The sequence below is a fragment of the Acomys minous genome (genome assembly GCF_964271855.1).
Source record: "Acomys minous genome assembly, chromosome: 10".
NCBI classification, from domain to species: domain Eukaryota; kingdom Metazoa; phylum Chordata; class Mammalia; order Rodentia; family Muridae; genus Acomys; species Acomys minous.
In genome coordinates this window covers 47,237,011-47,258,369 of record NC_140491.1, presented here as the reverse complement: position 1 = coordinate 47,258,369, position 21,359 = coordinate 47,237,011, and the positions used below count along the sequence as shown (strand labels likewise).

General features: G+C 49.2%; 1 protein-coding gene across 1 annotated transcript in view; it reads right to left on the bottom strand.

The window, feature by feature from the left end:
- Positions 1–9,113: 9,113 nt before the first annotated feature.
- NUDCD3 (NudC domain containing 3) overlaps positions 9,114–21,359 on the bottom strand; it is a gene marked incomplete at its 5' end in the record, with an annotated part of 89,959 nt that continues 77,713 nt past the window's right edge. Inside the window, 2 exons of the mRNA XM_084798760.1 lie at positions 9,114–11,408; positions 16,249–16,437. Coding sequence (XP_084654886.1) covers positions 11,298–11,408; positions 16,249–16,437 — 300 coding nt within the window. The 3' untranslated portion in view covers positions 9,114–11,297. The remainder of the gene's footprint in view (positions 11,409–16,248; positions 16,438–21,359) is intronic.

The window sequence follows — 21,359 nt, the reverse complement described above, 5'->3', positions numbered from 1 at the left end:
GAACTTCATGGCAAACCAGCACAAGTAGAGCTGAGCTTACTGAAAACAAAAAGGCAACCGCGTGGTGGCGGGAGCCAGAGGCAGGCCCTGACCCTCTGTGAGTTCAAGGCCAGCATATTCTACAGACTGAGTTCTAGCATGGCCAGGGCTACACAGAGAAACCCTGTCTTGAAAACAAAAACAAAACCTAGAAAGGCAGTGAAGAATATGCATACTTTTTAAAGAGGAGTTGCAATGAAAAAATTACTGCATATACATGCATGAACATACATGCATGTGGAGGCAGATGTTGATACATGTATGTATGCACACCATGTATATGCCTTGTACTTGTGGAGGCCAGAAGAGGGCATCGGGCCCCTTGGAGTTGGAGTCACAGATGGTTGTGAGCCACCACATGGGAGCTGGGAGTTGAACTCGGGTCCTTTGGGAAAAAGAGCCAATGTTCTTAACTACTTAGCTATCTTTCCATCTCTCCCTACCTTAATTTTTTGAGACAGCACCTCTAATAGAACCTGAAGCCCTCCACTTGATTTCACTGGCTGGCCTGCAAGCTCCAATGCTTTTCTTGTGTCTGCCTTCCCAGTGCCGGGATTATAGGTGTGTGCTATAACTGGCTTTTAAAGCACATGCCAGGGACTCAAATAGATCTTTGGGCTTGCATGGCAACCACTTCACTGCATTATTGAATGAGCCATATCCCCAACCCCAAGAGTTGCTATGTACTAAAAAGGCTTTTTTTTTTTTTTTTTTTTTTAAGACAAGGTCTCACTATGTATTGTGGACTTGCCTGAACTAGCTACAAGCTGCCTCTGTCTCCTGGGTGCTGGGATTAAAAGCATGAGCTACTATGCTTGGCAAAAGATATTTATTCAAACATAGATTTTCATCAAGGGGGTTAAGAGAAAGAGACATTCAGGGAAAGAATAAAACATACCCAAATGTGGGTATGGGCTTCGCAAGGGACAGCCAGAATTTTGTATCTTGGCAGTGTGTGTGTGTGTGTGTGTGTGTGTGTAATTTTGGTGGCACTCAAGTTATACCAAGAGTTGCTAAGAAATTTATCTCTCCCCAACCCCAGGGTCTATGCAGCCCTGACTGGCCTCAAACATGCTATGTAGAGCAGGCTGGCTTTGAACTCACAGAGATCCACCTGCTTTCCTCTTCTCAGTGCCAGGATTAAAGGCATGGGCCATCATGCCTGGCCCTTCTTTTTTGTATAAGTGGGATTACAGGGTGGCTCTGGAGGTGCCTTGGATTGGATTTAAATATGGCAAAGTAAAACTATGGGCCACTTGGGCTACATGAGGGGTTTAGGGCATCTTTTAATGTAAATGGGTTTCTGGTGAGATTCCTAGAAAACTGCAGGTTTACAAATGGGAAAGAAGGCCTTTAATCCCAGCACGCAGGAGGCAGAGGCAGGCAGATCTCTGTGAGTCCCAGACTAGAGTTCCAGGACAGCCAGGGGCACACAGAGAAACCACCTTGTGAAAACAACCTCCCCCCCCCCCAAAAAAAAACTAGAAAAAGGTGGGGAGGCCTTATGCAAATGTTAAATACGATAGAATTTTTGATTCTCAGCTGGTGAGAGGCCCAAGCAGATTACAGATTTGTTTGTTAGTTTGTTTTGTTTTTGAGGGGTGAAATCTTTTTTTTCCTATGTCTCCATATTTCCCCCTATCTTTCTATGCTGTCTCAGAAACTATACAAGCCAAATGTCCTCCGATGGGTGGATGGTTAAGCTATGGTACATCCACATACTCTGGCATGCTACTCTGCAAGAAAAAGGAATAAACCGCAATACACAGGGCAGCCTGAGTGGGCTTCAGGGAAATTCTGGTGAATGAAAATGGAGCCTCAAGGACCAGGCGTGGTGGCGCACACCTCTAATCCCAGCACTCGGGAGGCAGAGGCAGGGGGATCACTGTGAGTTTGAGGCCAACGTGGTCTATAAAGTGAGTCCAAGACAGCCACGACTACACAGAGAAACCCTGTACGGGGGAAAAAAAAAAAAGAAGGAAATGAAGCTTCAAAAAGATAATAAAGACTGTGTAGTTCCATATAAAGCCACATGAAACAGTGCAACTCTAGTGAAGGATTGATTAGTGCTCTCTAGAGGTTAGGGGCAGGGCACCTATAAAGAAGTACAAAGGAGTCTGGTTATGGCCAAACACTTCCATATTGGTTGTAGCAATGTTCTGTGGAGTCACATGCAGACACACATAGACGTGGTGGAACCTGAATGTAGTCTGTGGCTCTGATCTTGTCTGTTTGCCCTGGGAAGGCTGTAGCACGTGCAGTCATGAAACCCATCTAGGATTATTTTTGGCTGTATAGGAAAGGTAACTATGGGTGAAAGGCAATCATGGTAGGTTATGGCAGCAGGGCCTACGGGACCACTTCATCCTGGCCACCTTTATCCTCATGACCAGCCTTCTGCTAGGCACATCTCTCAGCTGTATCTCAAATCCCAGACACTCCTCCCTAAACAGAGACCAATAACAGGCCAGCCCATTCTCAGTTGGACATTCCAAGTCTTTTTTTTTTTTTTTTTTTTTTTTTTTTGGTTTTTTTGGTGACAGGGTTTCTCTGTGTAACCTTGGTTGTCTTCCTGGATCTCACTCTGTAGTCCAGGCTGGCCTCAAACTCAAGAGATCCGCCTGCCTCTGCCCCCGAAGTGCTGGGATTAAAGGTGTGAGCCACCACACCGGCTTGGACATTCCAAGTCTTATCCTGCAGCTTGCCAGTAGATTCTCCCTGGCTTGGACCGTGTTGTCCCTCCAACTGGAGTCCACCAGTGTAAGACCCCACTTCTATGCAATAATCAGACCAGGTAGACTGGCTGAAGATCCACAGAGGCACCACCCTTGTCCCTGCAGGGGAGCTGTGGTGGGCTGGGGGAAGTGGGTACTGTGGTGGTCAACCCTGCCACTTGCTACAGCTAGCTGCCCCTCCAGTGGGGACCCATTGGCATAACTTGGGTTTTTAACTCTTCCATGTCCCTAGAAAAGGGCCTTCCGTAACATTTCATCTATTACAGTGCCAGCAACAGACTAAAGTGTAATGTTTTAACATGTTCTGGTGGTGGATGGTGGTGACAGCTATGCCACCATGTCAGTGTACTTAATTCCACACGAGGGAATGTTCTCCGTGTCAATGAATTGTACCTTGGTGGACTGGGGCCTTCAAGATGGCTCAGCAGGTATAGATTCTTGCTTGACCGCTTGCGTTCCACCCCTGGGACCCACATGGTAGAATGAGAGAACCAATTTCACATGTATGTTTTTGTTTTGTTTTGTTTTGTTTTCTTCAAGACAAGGTCTCTCTGTGTAGCCTTGGCTGTCCTGGACTTGCTATGTAGAACAGGCTGTCCTTGAACTCACAGCAATCTGCCTGCCTATGCCTCCCGAGTGCTGGGATTAAAGGCGTGCACCACCACCACCCAGCCACATGCATGTACACACACACACACACACACACACACACACACACACACACACACAGAGTTTAATACAAAACATGAAACAATTTTATGTGTATTTTGTCACAATAAAAAATAAAGCACAAGTGCCGGGTGTGGTAGCGCACACCTTTAATCCCAGCACTCAGGAGGCAGAGGCAGGCAGATTGCTGTGAGTTTGAGGCCAGCCTGGTCTACACAGGGAGTCCAGGACAGCCAAGGCTACACAGAGAGACCCTGTCTCAGAAAAAAAAAAAAAAGGCACAAAAGCCTCCTGATGGAGGCGGGGGAGTATGCCAAAGGTGAATGGGGAGGGAAGAAGACTGGTGGTTTGTTTTTCCCAGGTTGGGGCAGGGAACCCTAAAGCAGTATTTGAAGCTTTGTGGTCTACCAAACAGAGAAGCAAAAGTGGGCACAGGGGTAGCAGTTGGACAAATAAGGATGAAAAGAAAAACTTGGACCCTGAGGCATACTAGGTGAGCCCTCTGGTGGGAGAGGCTAGGGGACCATTGGCTTGATCTTCTAATTGTCCTATGGTTTCAATAGGGAGCCACTGGGGCCCCTCAAATGTTCATTCTTTTGTAGTTTAGGTTAGGTACAGGACTAACTCCCTAAGCCCCTGGAGGGACACCTGGCTCTTGACTGTCAGATCATCCAGAAAGTGTATCCCGTCTAGCTGGTGTGGAGGTGATGGAGAAGAATGGGCATGTTGCATCCCAGGTGGCTGCAGGATGTAGATCTGGAGGAGGTGCCTAGTGGCTGGGGTAAACTGTTACTCGTATTATCCCCAGACCTTGTGTGCAAATGGTCCAGGCCTCTAACTCTCCATGTCCTGGGCACAAATGTCCAACCTGGGCATCCTAGGGAGAGAGAGAGAGAGAGAGAACATAACAAGAGGAAACTTGGGGCAGGGAAAGGAGGCAGGGAGGCAATGTGGGCTTTGGGATGCCCAGAGCTGCAGCAAGGGTACCAGGCTCTGTGAGTCTAGCTGGGTTGGGGAGCCTTGTCTGCATCCCACCCCCTTGAGTTTCGCTCCTGCCCACCTGGAGCCCTCGGGAATCTAGATAAACCTGACACAGGACCAGTGCCTTCAAGATACGGTTCCATCCCTCAGAAGGGGCCTAGGAGTCATGCATCTTCAAGTTATAACCTGGGTAGTTTGGGGCTTCAGTGTCTGGCCACCCATATACCCCAGTGCTGTTTGGTGAGCCATGACTGCTTTCATGCCCATTTGCCAGTGGGTCCTGTGTGTTCGCTCACCGAAGGACCACTTAGCACCAGGACTGAAAGGTATGTCATCTCTTAACAAAGAGTCATGACTCTGTGGTCAGATAGGCTGTGGGCAAAGCCTGGGGCTGAGGCCCTGCTGGACCACTGGGCAGCCATCTATTCTGAAGAAGCAGGGCTACTGTGAAGGCACTGATTCTAGGGTGTGGCTGGGTTGGGGTGTTTTGAAGTACCAGCTCTGAGCTCTAATGGGGTTGGAGGGGTTCTCATCCTTCCTAATGAGGTAGCCCTTTAGTTCCTCGTGCTGTGGCGCACCCCAACCATTAAACTATTTTCGCTGCCACTTACCTGTCATTTTGCTATGGTTGTGAATCATAATGTAAACATGCAGGATATCTGATGTGTGACCCCTGTGAAAGGCGGGGGAGGTCGCTGCAACCTACACGCTGAGAACCACTGGGTTAGAGCCTAAGTAACTGAAAACAGCTTTCTCAAGGTAAGGAGCAAGGGAAATGCTGTGGCCATAGCTGAGGTGGCTTTTGTCACTGTGGAACAGACTACCTCTGAAAACCTTAGAGTTTAGAGACGCATGCACACTCTACCACATGTGGCGAAGCGGCCAGGAGACAGGCGGGGGCCTGGCTCTGGACTTCTCAAGGTGTTGGGAAACCATAGGCTAGCAGGTACCAGTCTGTGTGCCCCAACGGGTAAAAGGACACATGGAATTTAAGGGGTGGGGTCTAAAAATTTTTTTTAATGGAGTTAAGGGTGAGGAATAATGAGGAACAGAGCTAGGGGATTTCAGCATAGAGGGGTGAGGTTAACTTTTGTCTATATTGGAGGAGGCTGATACATAAAGTAAAATGGTGGCAGGCAGGCAGGCAGATGGAACAACTACTTTAGGCCCTGTGGCCCAGGTACTCTGCTACCAAAACAAAGTGGACAGGTGTCCTTGGTGCTGCTGGTGGGGTGTGAATCTTTCTTTCCCTGGCTTTATCTACAGTAGGACAATGAGATGGCCATTGTCCAGATGAAGCCTGCGTCACCTCCCTACCCTTACCCTGGGCTTTGGTTGACTGGCCCCTTCTGCCTGATAGACTGAGTAGGCCTGGCAAAGTCAGCTAATGAACTCACCTTGAATTCAACCATGCTCTGCAGAGCCAAGTTTCGAAATGGTATCTTGAAATTAACTAAATCACTTCTCTGCTCTGGTGGCCACTCAGCGCTGCTGGAACCTTCCGATGGCCAAGCTCACAGTCTCTTCTCTAAGGGCCACTGAATATGACTGCTGTCCCATGAGCTGGAGTTTCAAACACAAAGCCACTAGTTCCCACAACTGCTGAGGAGCGCCTATGCTTCCATGCTGGCACCATTGGGTCACGAGATGACCCTAAGCCCAGTTCTCCTTGTGAAGCTTCCACCATGCATCCATAGCTGAGCAGCTTCTCTGCCTGCAGGATGAGCCACCTGAGTCCCAGCTACACCTCTAAGCCCTGCCTTCTATGGCTCTTTCCCACCCTAACCGTGTACAATGCCTCTACCAGGAAGTAGACCCTTCTCAACAAAGGTTTGGGGAGCCACCCATGTCTGGGTTGTCGAGGGTTCAACTGAATGACAACTGTGGCCAAAAGGGAGAAGCTACCTTGTGCTAGTCTTATACCAGGTGATGAGGGTGAACGGAGACAGATGAGGTAACCACAGGCCATTACTTTTAGAGAGTTACTAGGAAATCCCTGAGGCCTTGTCTGGTTCTTTGCAAAACCTAGTATGGAGAAGCGGCAAGAGAAGACTACCTCTCAGTCCAGGCATCTTTAATCTTGACCAATGGGCAAATGCTAACCTACCAGGCAGAAGGCCATGAAGAAATCCAGAGGCTGACCTTGCAGTGATGTCATGAGCCTGGGCTGTGGTGTGACTGTTCCCACTCTGTAGACCATCCCCACAGTCACAAGGTGAGCTGTCCCCGTGATGGGCTCTGCTGCCCCACCCCAGATGGCAGCAAGGAGCCACCAGGCTGCAGGTGGCAAACTATTTTCCCTGGTACAAGTCCTTCTGTATACAAAGTGTGTGTGGGGGGGGTGTCTTAGCCTTGACTGTGAAGAAAAAGACAGTACATCCAACACTGAGAGTTCAGGTGTGTTGGGGCTGTCCTCAATTTGAAGACAAAGCTGTCAATTTTTGAGTCTTAAGAAATAAAATCGGGGCAGGAGAGCTGGTTGCTCTTCAGAGGACTGGCATTCAATTCCTAGCACCCACATGGCAGCTCACAACTGTCTGTAACTCCAGTTCCAAGTGATCTGACTCCTCCACATCAATGCACATAAAAAAAAAAAAAAAAGAAAGAAAGAAAAGTCGTACATGGTGGCACATGCCTCTAACCCCAGCACTTGGGGAGGCAGAGGCAGGCGGATCTCTGAGTTCTAGTCCAGGACAGCCAAGGCTACACAGAGAAACACTGTCTTGAAAAGCCAAAATTAGATAGATAGATAGATAGATAGATAGATAGATAGATAGATAGATAGAAAGAAAGAAAACCAAAAGCTGAGCAGTAGTGGCACAACCCTATAATCTCAGCACTCAGTAGGCAGAGGCACATGGATCTCTGTGAGTTCAAGACCAGCCTAGTCTACAGAGTGAGTTCCAGGGCAGCCAGGGCTACACAGAGAAACCTAGTCTTGAGAACCAAAAACAAAACAACCTCCCCCCCCCCAATGGCGGAGGGGGTGGCGGAGCACACACCCATTATCCCTCCAATCAGAAGGCAGAGATAGGCTGATCTCCTGAGTTTGAGGCCAGCCTAAATACAAGTTCCAGGACAGCCAGAACTACACAGAGAAACCCTATCTTGGAAAGGGGGAAAAAAAAAAAAAAAAAAAAAAAAGCAAAAGCAAAAGAAGAGGAGGAGCAGCAGAAGAAAACAGGCATTTAAACACCACTTAACTGATGGATCTGAAAAGGAAGAATATTACATTTTTTTTCTCTCACCTGAGATAGTAACTATAGAAGCACTAAGCAAGACTAGGAGACACCCCAGGGCTTTCAGACCACATCCATGTAGTATCTTCTGGTGCCCAGTGAACACTCCTGGGCAGTAGCTGTTACAGACATTTAACTCTGGAGACCTTTGGGCGGACCGTAGAGATCAACCTCTCTTGGCCATAGCCAGTCCTCGCTGTGTGAAATGCCCAGCTTTGTACCAGGGAACCGGTGAGCAGGGTCACTAGGCGTCTAACCGAACAGGAGAGCTTCTCGGGGGCTGGCTGGGCTCTTAGTACTAACTCACAGAAGCAGGCCATCCAGTTCCTGGCTTAGCTGGCTGCCAGCTGGCCCGCTAGAGGAGCAGATTTGAGGTGGGGTGAGGGTCTGTTCCCCAAGCACAGTGTTCTGGCCGGTAAGTTCTCTGCACAGCAGCTGACGCCTCCTGGACACATTTCCACACAAAATGCTTGACTGTGCTCACTCCTGTACTCTCGGGGCCAATCACTGAAGTTTTTTTTTTTTTTAAAGGTTATTTCTGGTCCCAGGAATTAGATGGGCAATGCCAGTGTTCTTTATTCATTTAGAAGTTAACTTTCAAGCCCACAGGTCCTGCCTACTGAGAGTAGGGTCAGTGATGGGAAGGAAGTCTGAGATCTAAGTTGATTCAGAGTCAGATACAGGGCTATGTACTGGTGAGAGCTGTGTTCTAAGGGCTTGGGAGCCTAATAACGTGTGTGTGTGTGTGTGTGTGTGTGTGTGTGTGTGTGTGTGTGTGTGTGTGTGTCTGTGTGTGTGTGTGTACTGTCTAGTTTTATGTCAATTAGACACAGCTCTCTAGTCATCACAGAGGAGAGAATCTCAGTTGGAAATATACCTCTATAAGACCTGGCTGTAGACAAGCTTGTAAGGCATTTTCTTAACTCGAGACTGATTGGGGGCGGAGGCTGCCCACGTGGGCGGTGCTATCCTTGGGCTGGTGGTCCTGGGCTCTGTAAGAAAACAGGCTGAATAAGGCATGAGAAGCAAGCCAGTAAGCAGCTCTCCTCTATGGCTTCATCAGCTCCTGCCTCCAGGTTCCTGCCCTGCTTGAGTTCCTGTCTGACTTCCTTCAATGATGCATTATAATGTAGAAATATAACCCAAACAAACAAACCCTTTCCTCCCCAGGTTACTTTTGGTCATGGTGTTTGATCATAGCTATAATAACCCTAAGACAAGGCGGCTTCAGCAGGATGGAGCAGGAATTTGAATGGACCTTTAGGGTAACAACAAAATTCCAGAACCTGTCTGAAATAATCCAACTGATAAATAGCTTATAGGGTTTCTAAAAGTAGTGACAGGCCAGATGAGAATCAACCCAGAGAATTTAGTTTTGGTCTTGACTATGTTCAGGAACTCAGTCAAGGGTAAGTGTCTTAACAGTGAATGGAACAGACAGACTCAGAACTGCTTAAATACAGATTTATTGCAAACCAACACCGAGGAGCCAGAGCAGCTTTGCAGGCTGGATACCCATTCTCCGGGTCTTTGGACACAGGGGACTGAGTCACCCTGCTTTCCTCAGACCTCAGCTGGTGGGACTTAGAGACCAAACTGTGGCTGTCGTGTCTAAAAGAGAAAACAAGGCAATGTCCCAGCTTCAGTGCTGGGCGAGCCAGGGCAGCGCCTCGGGGCGAAGAGCTATCTACTTGACTGGCTGGGCTTGAGCCCCACTGTGATGGAGACGTGTAGACACAGTAGCCACCACCACACCATGCACTACAGCATGCCACAGGGATCAGTCACAGCACAGGCTCCTGCCACATGGCCTACAGCCAATACTATCCCCCAGGCTGCCATTTCTACACAGGCTTGTTTGTTGAAACACGGCAGGGACAAAGGAAAAATGCAACACAAACAAATAAAACCATGCCAAAGGAAGACAAATTGCTGCAGAAGTGAAGCATTGTCCCAACTAAGAAGATGCAGGGCTCTCCCACCTCTTGATTCCTTCTGGAAGACCACCACGGGGTGAGGGTTGAGAGGGAGCCAACTAGGACCACAGAGAAGACTGGAGACACACACACATCATGAGACTTCCTTCATTAGGTGGGACCACTTGCATGGGACAGGGATGTGCACATCCTAGGACCTTGATGGAAACTTCAGAGACAAGAATCAGAGTGACCTGGGGATCTTGTGAATGTGGCTGAGTCTGCCCTCCAAGGGTGACCTCTTCAGAGAGATTTCATCAACCTGGTGACCAATGTCCAATCACAAGTTCAGACTCCAGAGTGGGTATTTGGAGTCCACTGCTCTACCCTCACCACCACAGTGGCTTATCTGGGCCCACAGACTAACTCCCAGTATGGACTCTCAAGAAGAAAAGCAGAGCTCCCTAAAATGACTGCAATGAAACAGCTTCTGTCTACATAGCTGATGGAAAGCTTCTTGCAGTCTGCTCTTCCAACGGCTCCTCCCAGGCATGTGTAAACAGCACTCAGTGCAGGGCCATTCGCAGAGGGCAGGCTGCCTTGGCTTCAGTGGGTCTTAGTTCTTGCTGGTTGTATGGTTGGCTCCCAAAGTACAGAAACCTGTGGTGCGATGTGATGGCCACTCACACTAAGACTGACAGTCAGGCAGACAGAGAGGCCAGGCAGCAACAGGCACAGAGAAAGCCCTGTAAGGGTTGGGACACTTGGATCCCTATCCCTTGGTCAGGTCTTCACACCCTGGCTGGAGGTGGTCCGTGGCCACACAGGCTCTGAGCGCCAGGGAGCAGTCTGGTGGGTAATTTTTCTTCCTGAGGCATCCTTCAAGGTCAAAGCTGCTTAGGAGCGTGGCTGACACCATCTGCCAATGACTACCAAGATGCTGTGATCTCGTCCTCAAGGCATCAATGCAGCACACCAGATGAGGAAGTCTTGTAGGGAGCAGGTAATGGTGGCTCCGCTCAGTCAGCTTCAACAAGAACCGGAGCAAGGCAGCTGCAGCCAGAGGGTAGAGAGGATGCTTGCCGCCACTAGGCCAGAACCCCAGATCTTCTCTCCCAATATCTCCAATAGGCAAACAGACCCCAGTTTCCACTGTTCTGCCCATAAAACTGAGGCGGACCAAGTGTATTCACAGAGAGATGAACAAGACTAAGCACAGGGGCAGAGAGGGAGAGAGAGGAAGAAGAGGTCAACAAGTAAGGGTCTCCTAGCAGCTCCACAGCCACGCCACGTTCGCCCTCATGCAGGTGCCTGGCCCCACAGGCTTCGGCGTCACTTTGAGCCCAGGCACTCCTCATCCCCAATCAGAAGACAAGCAAGCAGAACAGCGCCAAAACAACAGCAAGCAGAGAGAACAGGGAGGAAGGAAATGCTGCCTGCAGTGGCTGGTTGCTGTGGAGACAGAACATGTGCTCCCAGTTTGTTGGGACATGTCCCTCCTGCATTTCAAACACCTTCAACAGAGAGCGCCAGGCAGCAGCTGGCCCTGCACCTTCTCCAGAATAGTCTGAAGGGAGAGAGGCAGCATGGAAGGCCTGCTTCATCATCAAAGGAAAAATGGCTAGGATAATCAGGAGGAGCGGGTCCCTGGCATGCAGGGAGTGAGGGGACAAGGTGTCCACCTCCCCGACGACGAGGGCTTCCTTTACTTCTGGTCATTAAAACTGCACAGCCCCTGGGGAGATGTTGAACATGGCCGGGTCGAATCGCTGGCCTCGGAAGGGAGAACCTTCAGCGTCCCACCCCTTCTTCAGCATCTCATGGACTTTCTACAAACAGAAAATAGAGAGATTAAAGGAGACCACAAAGCACTGCATGCTTTCTCCTAGAACAGGCTGCCTGCAGGCACAGAGACATTCTGCTTCCTCAGGGCTTGAGGCCTTGCCGGCTGGGAGCAACTGGCCAGAGGACTGCAGGCCCTGCTGTAGCTGGTGCCCGAGGAAGGCACCTAGCGACTGCCAATTCCTCTGCAAGGCTGTAAGACCGAATCGCTAGCTCTCCAGCTTCAGCCCCCGGGAAAGCACCAACTGCTCTCTGTGGTTCATCTGCTGTCCCTTTCCCACTAGGTCAGTCCAAATTCCACACAACCCACAGAGCCTACAGGAATCCCCAGGGAGGCGGTTAAGATATGAAGGGGTGGTGCCCAGCCCCTTAGGGACATGACTAAGGGGTGCAGAGGTGTTCTAGCACCTCTTTCCCAAGGAAGGAAGGTTTTGCATCAGACAACACAGGGCTGAGCCAGGATGTGATAACGCAGAGAAGGGTGAAACCTCCAATGTCAGAAAGGCCCCGCTGCCTTTCAGGACATGGTAAGAGCTGGAGGACTGAACTCCTCCCAGCCTCTGGCCGCTGCTGAACAGGCTCTGAAAGTTAGCGGCAGACTGGCGCTGTGTGATATGGGCTGTGCCCCTGGCGGCTGCACCTGGGTCTATGCTCGGGGCTATCCTTCCTGTGAACACCTGCCTTCCTCAGCTGCTACCACAGGCGCACCCAAGGATGAAGGTCTCTCCTTCCTTCCAACGGCGAGAAACCAAAAAGACTAACAAGGCGCACGGCTAGAGACTATGCCCCAGCAGATCCCCTGCTGCAGATGGCCCTGTAGAACAGGTGCAGAGGACAGGTGCTGCTGCCGGATCACGAGGGTGCAGTCTGAGTGCAGACTGAAAGTGGAAAATTCCGAGTGTCAGAAAAGTTATGGGATTATCAGAACTAGGGATTATTAAATAAAACTCAAGCTACACAAGGCAGCAACAAGCGTATCAAAGGCCTCCATCTTTGTCCAAGAGAAGTGTGAAGCTGTGCAGTCTATAACCGATGAGAGAGGAGAGCAGCCAGCTAACCTAGGCAGCAGGCTGCTGAGCCACTCAGCAGAGCCTCAGCCAGCTACAGGGTGAACAAGAACCTGACGGCTGGGTGGAGACCCGCTGTAGCAAGTAAGCCCAGAGTGCAAAAGGCAGGCTGCTAGGCTTGTTCTCACAATTGACGGAGCCCAGGCTGTCAAGATAAATTCTCAGCCCTTTCTCCAGGTAGAGATCAGACCATCATTCTGTGTGCCACCAAATTCACTCACAGGAAATGCTTGCACCTGCCTGTGCAATGTCAGTCACTGTGTGTTCGGAGGAAAGTGCCACAAGGCGGAGGGATCCTAGCCAAACACATCAAAACACAGGCAGAGGAATGGCACCTATGTACTTCCTCATATTCCTTCTAGAAGAACACCTGCTCAAAGAAATCTAACTAGGGAAAAGATGACAAGTATTCCATTTGTTGACTTTGGAAAGAAGTGACCTTATAGCGGCATTACAGAACTCAAAATGACAAAAGAAGTATATTAAAATGCGTTTAAATACAAAGCACTGGTGGCATTAGAAGCACAATTTAAAATTCTGGCAAATTTAGAAGACTTCAAGTTTACACCATAAATGGGCATCAATACAGAGCCCATTGGTAACTGTGACTGCCAATGTGCACGGCAGATGGAGGCTGGCAGAAGAACCTGGCCCCATTTCCATTCTCTCTCTGTTAGTTAGGAGTGGCAATCCTAGAGAAGTGACCTCGGCCACCCACAAAACCCCTACATGTGAGTATCGATTGTGTGCTAACCTGCTATATGAGGAGCAGAAGGCCTCGGACCTACCTTTCTAGTTCTGTTTCTTTGTTTAATGAAAGAAAGCACTAAAATGCTTTATATGGAACCCCAGTGCTGGGCGCTGAAGATGTGTCTCCAAGGCATTTCAGGCCTAGAAAGGAGTGGAGATTTCAGCACTGACACCAAGCAGATAGTGGGACATGCTAGTTAGCACAGCCCTAACAGCTATGCTCACAACTATCCAGAGCCAGAGGCTTCCTTGGCCATTCTGATTAGTTCAGCTCTGGTGAGGGAAGCACACTGGATTCCAATCATGCACTATTAGTCCTAGGCTCCCTGAAGGCCTTGCTGGGGCATCTCGTCTGGGCAAACACACTCGACCCCTCAGTGGTCCTTGCCAGGCCCATGGCGATTCCACAGCAGAATTAGTTTAGACTGAAGACAAAGCTCTTTCCACTGGACCACAGCATCTTCAAGGTTTTCCTTAGGGTCCCTCTTAGCTGGGCTGCTCAATCTCCTCAGTTTCACAGTGTGGGTCATAAACAGCTGTGTGGAAGCTATAGGTCAGCCATGGACAAGTCTTCTATGCAGGTGTAAGGACTTTCTGTTTCTCACTCAGGTTTCTGCAATGTCTTGTGGACAAGGAGGGCGGTCTTCACAGAAAGCAAAACCACAATACCCCCAAAGCCTTGGCTTCGGAGTGAGCCAGCTTCCCAGCAGCAGGTCTCACACAGGATGCTACATTAAGTGCATATGCGCATGGTGCATCCACACGAGGTTTAACCCTATCTTTTGATGCTTTTAGCAGCCTGTTTCAGATTGGCTGGAGGATCCTGGAGGCCAGAACTTGCCGAGAGCTGCCTTGGTTTACTGGGGACAAGCACACTACCCTATTCCCAGTCCTGGATAGCAGGCTAGGAGGCAGCCACCAGAAGAAGGAGCCTAGACCTATAGGGGTGGAAACAAAGCAGCCAGTTCCCGCAGAGGACCACTGCTGAGACTGCAGAACAAGGCTGGACTGTTCTTTGGATAAAATCAGATTAAAGAGACTGGCCTCTTAATTCATTGAAGACAGCTGTGTGCTTGCCCTCACGGATGTAGACTGTCTTCCATTTGTCCTTAAGGAAGGTGACACTAGGCCATGCCAGAGGGCATTAGCACAGGAAGAAAAGAGGGTAGCACAGTGTGGAAACATTGAGTGAAAAGATCAAGGGGGAAGGACACGGAGAGGGGAGAAGGGAGACAGAGAGCATAGAACCTGACATATCATGCAGATTCTGCACTGCTGCTAATTCCCAGGCAGGGGGCACAGAGGCTGCTTTGACTTGTGTCCTGCAAGGAATGCAATACTGGGGACCTTGAGAATCACAGGTGCAGATAACTGTAGGACCTTTGAGATTCTCTTCCGTCTCATTGTTCAAATCTACACAAGACTTCACTGAGGTCTGGCAAATGCACCAAGGCAGTTCAAGCCATGGTCACTATCTATTTCAATATTTCTCTACAACAAAGACTCAGTCATGGCAGCTGGGGAAGGTATGAAGAGCCATCCCTCCTTGGTCTCTCCATTCTGTGGCACAAATTTCTCCGTGGTACCCAGTAACTCCTCCTTTCAACCCTTTAGAGGATGATGGGTGGCATCTGCATTCACTTCTCCAGGCAAAACAGACTCTTCCCTGGCAGTCACCTTATGTATGTATCTCAGTCCTTTTATGGACATAGAAGTGAGCAGATCTGTAAGGTCCTACCCATAAGGCAAGGGTCACAGAAAGGTCTTCTGTCCAGTGGACACTGGCCAACATGACCGATTACACTGTGACCGAGCAGATCTGGCTGTCTCTGCTAAGGTGATGGCTCTAAGCTTCCTCTAAGGGTCCTAAGGACCTCTATATTACGTGGACCTTCTCTCTCCCACACTCAGGGCCAGGGCAGAGAAGGAAAGCCCAGCCCTCGGCTAGAGCTGCTAAGAGGCACAATGCACCCTGAGGCCTCAAAAACTCTACCTCTTCATTGTGAGAAATAGACCACAGCTCGTCAGCCCACCATGCCCACCATAGCTCATGCTTACGACATGTCCAGACAGCCTAGGGGAAGAGGAAGGACACCAGTACTGCCTCTGAAGGCTTCCTGACCTCACTCACAGGGAACACAGCCGTGAGAACAACTACGCTGACCAATGCAGCAACAGAGCATATCAACAACCCTGATCCAAAGTCCAGTGCTACTCTGACAGGAAGGAGGGCACGATCCACACAAACCAGAAAGCAAGGCTCCTTCAGAGACAATAGGGAACACACGTCAACTTTTCTGGGGCCCTGAGGCCCGGCTTTCTGTATGCAGCCTATTCCAGTGGCTGAACTTTCTCTGAACCATTCGTGGTACAAGCACACACGCTTAGGTGCTGTTCAGCTGAGCATCTGACAGTGACAAGAACCTGAGGAACAGCCTTTTCCTCCCTAAGTAGCTACTCTCAGGGTTATTAAGAGAAAGAACAAATGTGTTGCTCTAAGCTACCAGCAGCCTGTCCCTGGGCACTCCATGCGTCAGGCACAGCCTTTTGCTCTCCCAGAAGCCACTGGCCTCATACTCCCCTGTTACAGCGCCAGCACTTCACTTCACTCAGCTACTTATTCGCCGTGCATTAGCCTTTGCAGTGAGAACCTAAGCTGGCCCTGTAGCCTGGCCCTCCCCTCTTCCATCAGCGGGGCTCTCGGGGCTCCAGGGCATAAGGAGCCATCAACATTCAACAGTTCTAGGCTTTGGTGTGTTTAGGGCACGTCGAGAGACACCTCAAGGCTGTGCTACCAGAGCTTGTGGCTCAGGTATGAGACAGGGCTGAACAGCAGTGTGCGTCTGACCTCAGGTAAGGGTTAGGTGACGTGAGCAGTTGGGCTTCCCAGGCAGGACACTGTAGATCTGAAGCAGGGGCCAAGCCAGGACAGTCTATCCTCATGCCCTCTGCCCCACCAGCACGACCCACCCGACTGCTGCTGGGATGAGGAGAGCCGTGGTGCTCATACCAGCTCATGGCTCTGGGGCTTGCCCTGCAGTTTCTGGTGGTAGTCAAAGGTGAGCCTGTCCAGGACTGCCTGCTCCTCCTCATCCACGGTGGCCATGGAACGCTCCTTGTTGATCTTGTCGATGTCGATGGGCTCCTCGCCCTCCAGGATTGCACTCCACCAATACTCGCCAACCTTGCTCAGATTCACCTGGGACAAGCAGGGGGGAAAAAAAACCTGTATCAAGTATGGCAGGAGACAGCCCACGCCGCTGGGAAGAGAAAACTTAGCACTGTGGACAGGGCCTACTAAGGGACTGAGCTTAGGGTCTGCACAGAGGGAAGGTGGCTGTAGCAGTAGGTACATGAAGTCACACACAAGAGCCTCTGAGCCAGAGGTTATGTTGAGGGTGTCTAAGGAGACCTGTATCCTACAGGTCTGTCTTGGTCCTCAGAGGCAGAATGCTGTCTAGCACATGTGCCCACTTCTTAGGCAGGCACTGTTTTCTAAGATCCTCTGATCCAGCAGGACCCGACCCTGGGCCTTCTCCACGCTGCTGTATTCCCACCCTGAAGAGCCCTACTTGGTAGGGCCTTGTTCAACCAAACTCTTCCCTTGGCAATGATCTTTCTGTCTTCCAAGAGCAACACTCAATCTCCTGCTTCCTTTAGGGGAGGTGAGACCTCTGAGACGAAGGGTGCAGCCTAATACAGGACAGAATCCTCCAAGAGTTCCTCCCATGGCTAAGACTCAGGGGCCTCTCCCCTGTCCGCCTCGGTACCTGCAGGAGTCCTCCAGCCCCAGTCCCTGGCTCAGAGAGGCACCCAAGAATAGCTGAACTCAGGCTATAGGACAGTCTAGACGCACTGGGGCCAAGCAAAGCAGCACCCACCCAATACCATGCAGTGCCCTTAGTGTTGGAGTCTGTAAAACTTATCACATGAGTACAGGAACTCAGAAGCCAAGTGGAATTTCAGCAAGAATGGAACAAAGAACATCAGCGGCATCAAAACCATTCCCTGAGGCTACTGGTCACAGGGACAAAAGAAATGGGAGGCATTGGCAGTATCTTTCATGGTCACTGGCTGCACTCATGGGGACACTACTATCAGAGTGGACCAACGTGTAATGTTTGTCCCCCTTGTACGATAACTCTGTGATGGGATAAAACCATTCAGTGCTCACAGAGGGGGTTAAGGGCTGCTAAGCCTGACCTGTAGAACCCTGGGTCAGTTCCCAAGAATACCACCATCTAAGAGGGTCAGCTGACGGTACAAGATATTCAATGGAGGCTTCCAGAAATGGGAGAGATAACACAAAACTTGTAATCATGACATGACATCAGAACCTCAAAGCTTCTGCTCCTCATGACTTAAGTACAAGGGAATAAATCCTGGGACAAGGACCAGAGAGATGGCTCACTGGTTAAGAGCAACGGCTGCTGTTCCAGAGGAGCTGGGTTTCATCCCTAGCCCTCAAAAGTGGTTCCCAACAGCCTGTAACTGAGATCCCACGGGACCTAACACCCTCTTGTGGCCTCTCCAAGCATTGCACACATGTGGTACACAGACACACATGCAAACAAAACACCTATACGCATAAAATAAACGGGGAAAAAAACTCACTTAAAAAAAAAAAATAAGAAAGAGCAGCTGTCCACAGTGGCAGCTCCATCAGTAAATGACTTCTGCTGTTCAGTTCCCAACTTAACCTTAAAACAAAGCGGTTCTACATATTCCAACCCACAGCCCCCAAATAATGTGCAGTTTATGAGGTGGGGACCCCAAACAAGACCCAGAAACCCTAATGTGAGAACTTTGCCCTATGTTTACCAAGCTGGAGGGGTAAAGGACCTTCGAGTAGGAGACACACTTTCTCTACTCCAAAAGTCACTCTGAGGTGCTTACAGAAGAGCTGTAAACTGCAGGAAGAAACGAGCCTGCACTTTATCCACAGTGACCACCTCTGAGGTCTACAGTACTAAGCTATTAGAACTCGCAGGCTCTATCGCATACACAGCATCATGCCTACTTAAGATGAAGACAAACTCTGTAAATCAGGGCTGTATGAGGTGGAGCCTCCTTCAGCTACGAGCCCACCGCTTAGCACTACAGGGAAGAACCAGCAGAAGAATAGCAGATCAGCTACTGCTGCCAGTAGACCTCTATACACTACACAGACCAGACTCCAGTTACCACCAAGTCTACACGGACACTCAGCTCACAGCTCCACAGGTATGGTGAGACATGAAACACAAGACAAGTCACTAGTTTGTCCCACAAGGAAGACTGTATGATAATCATCTGCCAGATGTAAGGGAGAAATCACTTCCAAGTCTATAATGGGGGGATGGATAGGGTTCATCCCATGCCAGATCCACTTGTTTACTTAGCAAACCTAACAAAAATCATGATGAATCCTATCACTTTTATCATTAGAAATATTTTATCTGTATTTAATTTCACAGAAATTCTAATTATAGGAACATGCTTAAATCCTTCCAAAAATTTTCAAAAGTTATTATAGTAGTAAGGACCAAATTAAGGGTGTTGTGCATACCAGAAAAAGTAATCTACTTTTTTTTCAAGACAGGGTTTCTCTGTGTAGCCTTGGTTGTCCTAGACTCACTTTGTAGACCAGGCTGGCCTCAAACTCACAGCAATCCGCCTGCCTCTGCCTCCCAAGTGCTAGGATTACAGGCGTGTGCCACCACGCCTGCTGTAATCTATTAATGAAGTACATTTCAGGCTGTTTGTGCATGTGTGTGGCGCATGCACACGAGTACAAGCGTCTATGCCTGTGGGTACAAATGAAGAGCAGAGGAGGATGTTGGATATTGTCCCCTGTTGCTCTCCACCCTGTGAAGCTAGGCTAGCTGGCCAATGAGCTCCTGGGATCTGTCTCCATTCCTCATTAAAGGCCCAACAACTATGCCTGGTTTTGGCTGTTGTTTGCTAAAACAAACAAAAACCCCCAAACATGGGTACTGAAATTGAAACTCAGGTCCTCATGCTTACCCACTAAGCCATCTCTCAAGCCCTTCCTCCCCCTCCCCCTGCCACATTCTGTTTGTGAGAAAGGGTCTCCTATCTAGTCCAGGCTGGTCTTGAACTCATGGTCTCATGGTTTTTCTGTCTCTGAGAACTAGGATTAAAAGTATGAACCACTACAACCACCAGCTTTAAAAATACCTATAATTGAAACAGTAACATCCCTCAGTGAGGTGTGAATATCAAACATCTAACTGGATGTTACTAGAAGCCGAGGGCTATTGTACCAGACATCATGGTTTCACCCATGCTGCTAACAAGTATCACCCAAATGCAGCACTTATCTATGCAGGTAAAAGATGTCAGCCACCTTGTTTTAAAAACAATTTTTTATTGTGAAATTCACATAAGACCCCCTTTCCCCCAAAAGTGAACAAGTGAATGGCATTTGGTACATCCACAATGGTATGCAAGCAACCACTGCATCCGTATGCCGAAACATTCCCATCACTCTAAAAACAAGCCCTATACCCAGGGGTAGTCACTCTGCATCTTACCATAATAATTTCTCTTAAATGTCTCCCACAGCTCTTGCAGATACTAATGCTTTTGTCTCACTGGCTTTCACACAAATGAAATCTTCTGTTGTTTTGTGTCTGGCTTGTTTCACTTATTGTAAAGGTTTTAAAGCTCATCAGTGCTGTGGCAATGCATCAGAACCTCATTCCTCTCTGCGCTGAGTAACATTCCACTGCATGAACTTGCCACAGTCTATTTGCCCGTTCTCTCTTGATGGACACTTCTCCACCATTTGGCTCTTGTGAATAATGCTGCTATCTGTATTACCAAAGGTAATTACCTAGGAATGGAATTGCTGGGTCACTTGGTATATCTACTTCATGTTTCAAGAAACCACCAGATTATTCCCCATTGGAGCTGTACCACTTCCACATCCTGGCACTGACAAGGAAAGGATCCAGGCCTCTACCTCCTCATGACATTTGTTTTTTGTTTTGTTTGTTTGTTTGTTTGAATTACAACCATTTTCAAGAGTGCAGTAGTTTATCTGCTGTTCCTTTGCTTGACTACATGCAAGCATACATGTTCCAGTGTCTTCCCCAGTGCCCTCCCTCCTGCTAAGGCTCAGGGCAGCAGACAGCACTCAGGGTTCTTAGAAAATGTCTTAGATGTCATTTCCTAAAATTGTGTGAATACGCTTGAGATTGTCTTCTTCTGCTTTGTTTAAGGATGAGCGAGCAGTCATAGATGAAGTAAGGCTGCACTGCTAGCCCATCCTTCACTGGCCTGGCCTCCTTTTCTACAAAGCTTCCTTGAAGCATTTCATGTCCTGTTCTGGCTGGCTCCTTACCCTCACACCCAGGGCCTACTCTTTTCTCTTTGAATAGCTTCATGTCCCAGAAGTCTTAGCTGACAAGTTCTTGGGAGCTCAGGTGAGACACTGGACACCCACCTAGTCTTCCAAACAAACTATGTAATGTGATTAGAATACACAGGTCTCCGGGGATGGGTAGGGTGTTCTCCACGGTGATGACAAGACCAGAGTTGGGTGGGAACAGAGGAGAAAGGCTCACTGAACAGACTTCAAGGTTCCTGCCTAAAGACCACACCCAGGCAAAAGTAGTTCCATGGTTTGCTTAAATTAGCTGTTTTTGTTTTAACATTTTGTTACTTTGTAACAAGTCAGACTTGTGGAGGTGTAGTTTGCACACAGAAAAACTCACCCTGTTGCAGTTTCATCTCAAGCCTCCACTACAACCCACCCACACCCAGGGCCTTCCTCCACGTCAGTCTGCAATGCTCATCTTGCGGTCCAGCTTGTCCATGTCCAGGAAGTCTTCCCCCGCTGAAACCCACGGTGGGTTTGTACATAGACTTCCTTTCTGGAGTTGGTGGGCTACGATGCTTGGCCAGACTCCTCCACGCTGTTGGTGATCGCTACCTGTCCATGGCCATGTAGGGGCTCCTAGGGTTTGGCAGTTAGGCAGGAGGCGGCTGTAAGGATCTGTGTGTTTCCACGTCTTGGGAGTGCAGAGCAGGTCAGAATGTCAAGGCTGGAAGGTGAGCATACTGGCTATGCCCACCACCTGGCTCTGATGGCAGCAGTGAGGATTCAGGGCATCA